At 46.0% G+C, this 1,007-nt stretch overlaps 1 protein-coding gene across 1 annotated transcript in view; it reads left to right on the forward strand.

The window, feature by feature from the left end:
* The window catches only part of ATF6 (activating transcription factor 6), a 294,776-nt gene extending 294,072 nt beyond the window's left edge, over positions 1–704 (forward strand). The window contains exon 17 of the mRNA XM_006873435.1: positions 496–704. Coding sequence (XP_006873497.1) covers positions 496–704 — 209 coding nt within the window. The remainder of the gene's footprint in view (positions 1–495) is intronic.
* The last annotated feature ends 303 nt before the right edge of the window (positions 705–1,007 follow it).

A 1,007-nucleotide genomic window follows, 5' to 3' on the forward strand; every position in this document is an offset into this window, starting at 1 on the left:
CCATTTGCCCCACACATGGTGGTTTACGGAATGGAAAATATATAAGCCATACACTGTCGTCTGTGGACAGGTTGCTGTTGTTAAGTGCTATTTAGTTGATTCAACTCATAGCAACCCTGTATAGGGTTTCGAAGGAATGGCTGGTGGGTTTGAACCACCGATCTTGTGGTTAGCAGTCCAGTGTTTACAGTGCCACACCAAGCCTCCAAAGTCCCTGTGGCCAAGTGCTTTGGGATACTAACTCTAGACAGTGGCTGCCGCCCATATTGAGCCAGTGAAGGTGATTTAGGAACTCGAATAGAAGAGAGGAGAGGCCATTCCATACCCAGTCCAGCTGGAGCCCTGCTTAGTGTCTGATGAAGTTCCTCTTAACCCTTTAAAGAGTACTGACTGTTCACATCCTTAAAGCTCATTATGTTCTTCTGGGATTGAAGTTTCCATCAGAAATGCCCAGTCTGTTGAATACTTACTTTCTGTGTGTTTTCATCTCTGCAGAGAATGTGATCAACGGGCAAGATTATGAAGTGATGATGCAGATCGACTGTCAGGTGATGGATACCAGGATCCTCCACATTAAAAGCTCGTCAGTTCCTCCTTACCTCCGAGATCAGCAGAGGAATCAAACCAACACCTTCTTTGGTGCCCCTCCCGTGGCCACAGAGGCAACCCACGCAGTTAGCACTATCCCTGAATCTTTACAGTAAGACGGTGAGGCTACATTGGAAAACAGAGTGGGACCTCATCATACCGGAGTACAGGTGGGAGAAATCTTTCTGCCTTCTCTGTGGCAAGCAGATAACTGCCCAGTTCACACGGTAGAGAGAGAAAAGAAGAATGGCTTTCTTTTTCACCATCTACTTGGAAGGCACTGGAATTCAGAAGCAAGTGAACAGTATCTCTCCTGTGGCAAATTTGCCCCGCCTCCTCCAGTGTTACCTGGTGTCAATTTCTTTCTGTACATTTGTAAGCTGTTTAGCCCTCTTTATTTGGTTTTCGTTTTGTTTAAA

This window comes from Chrysochloris asiatica, unplaced genomic scaffold (genome assembly GCF_000296735.1).
Source record: "Chrysochloris asiatica unplaced genomic scaffold, ChrAsi1.0 scaffold00241, whole genome shotgun sequence".
NCBI lineage: Eukaryota > Metazoa > Chordata > Mammalia > Afrosoricida > Chrysochloridae > Chrysochloris > Chrysochloris asiatica.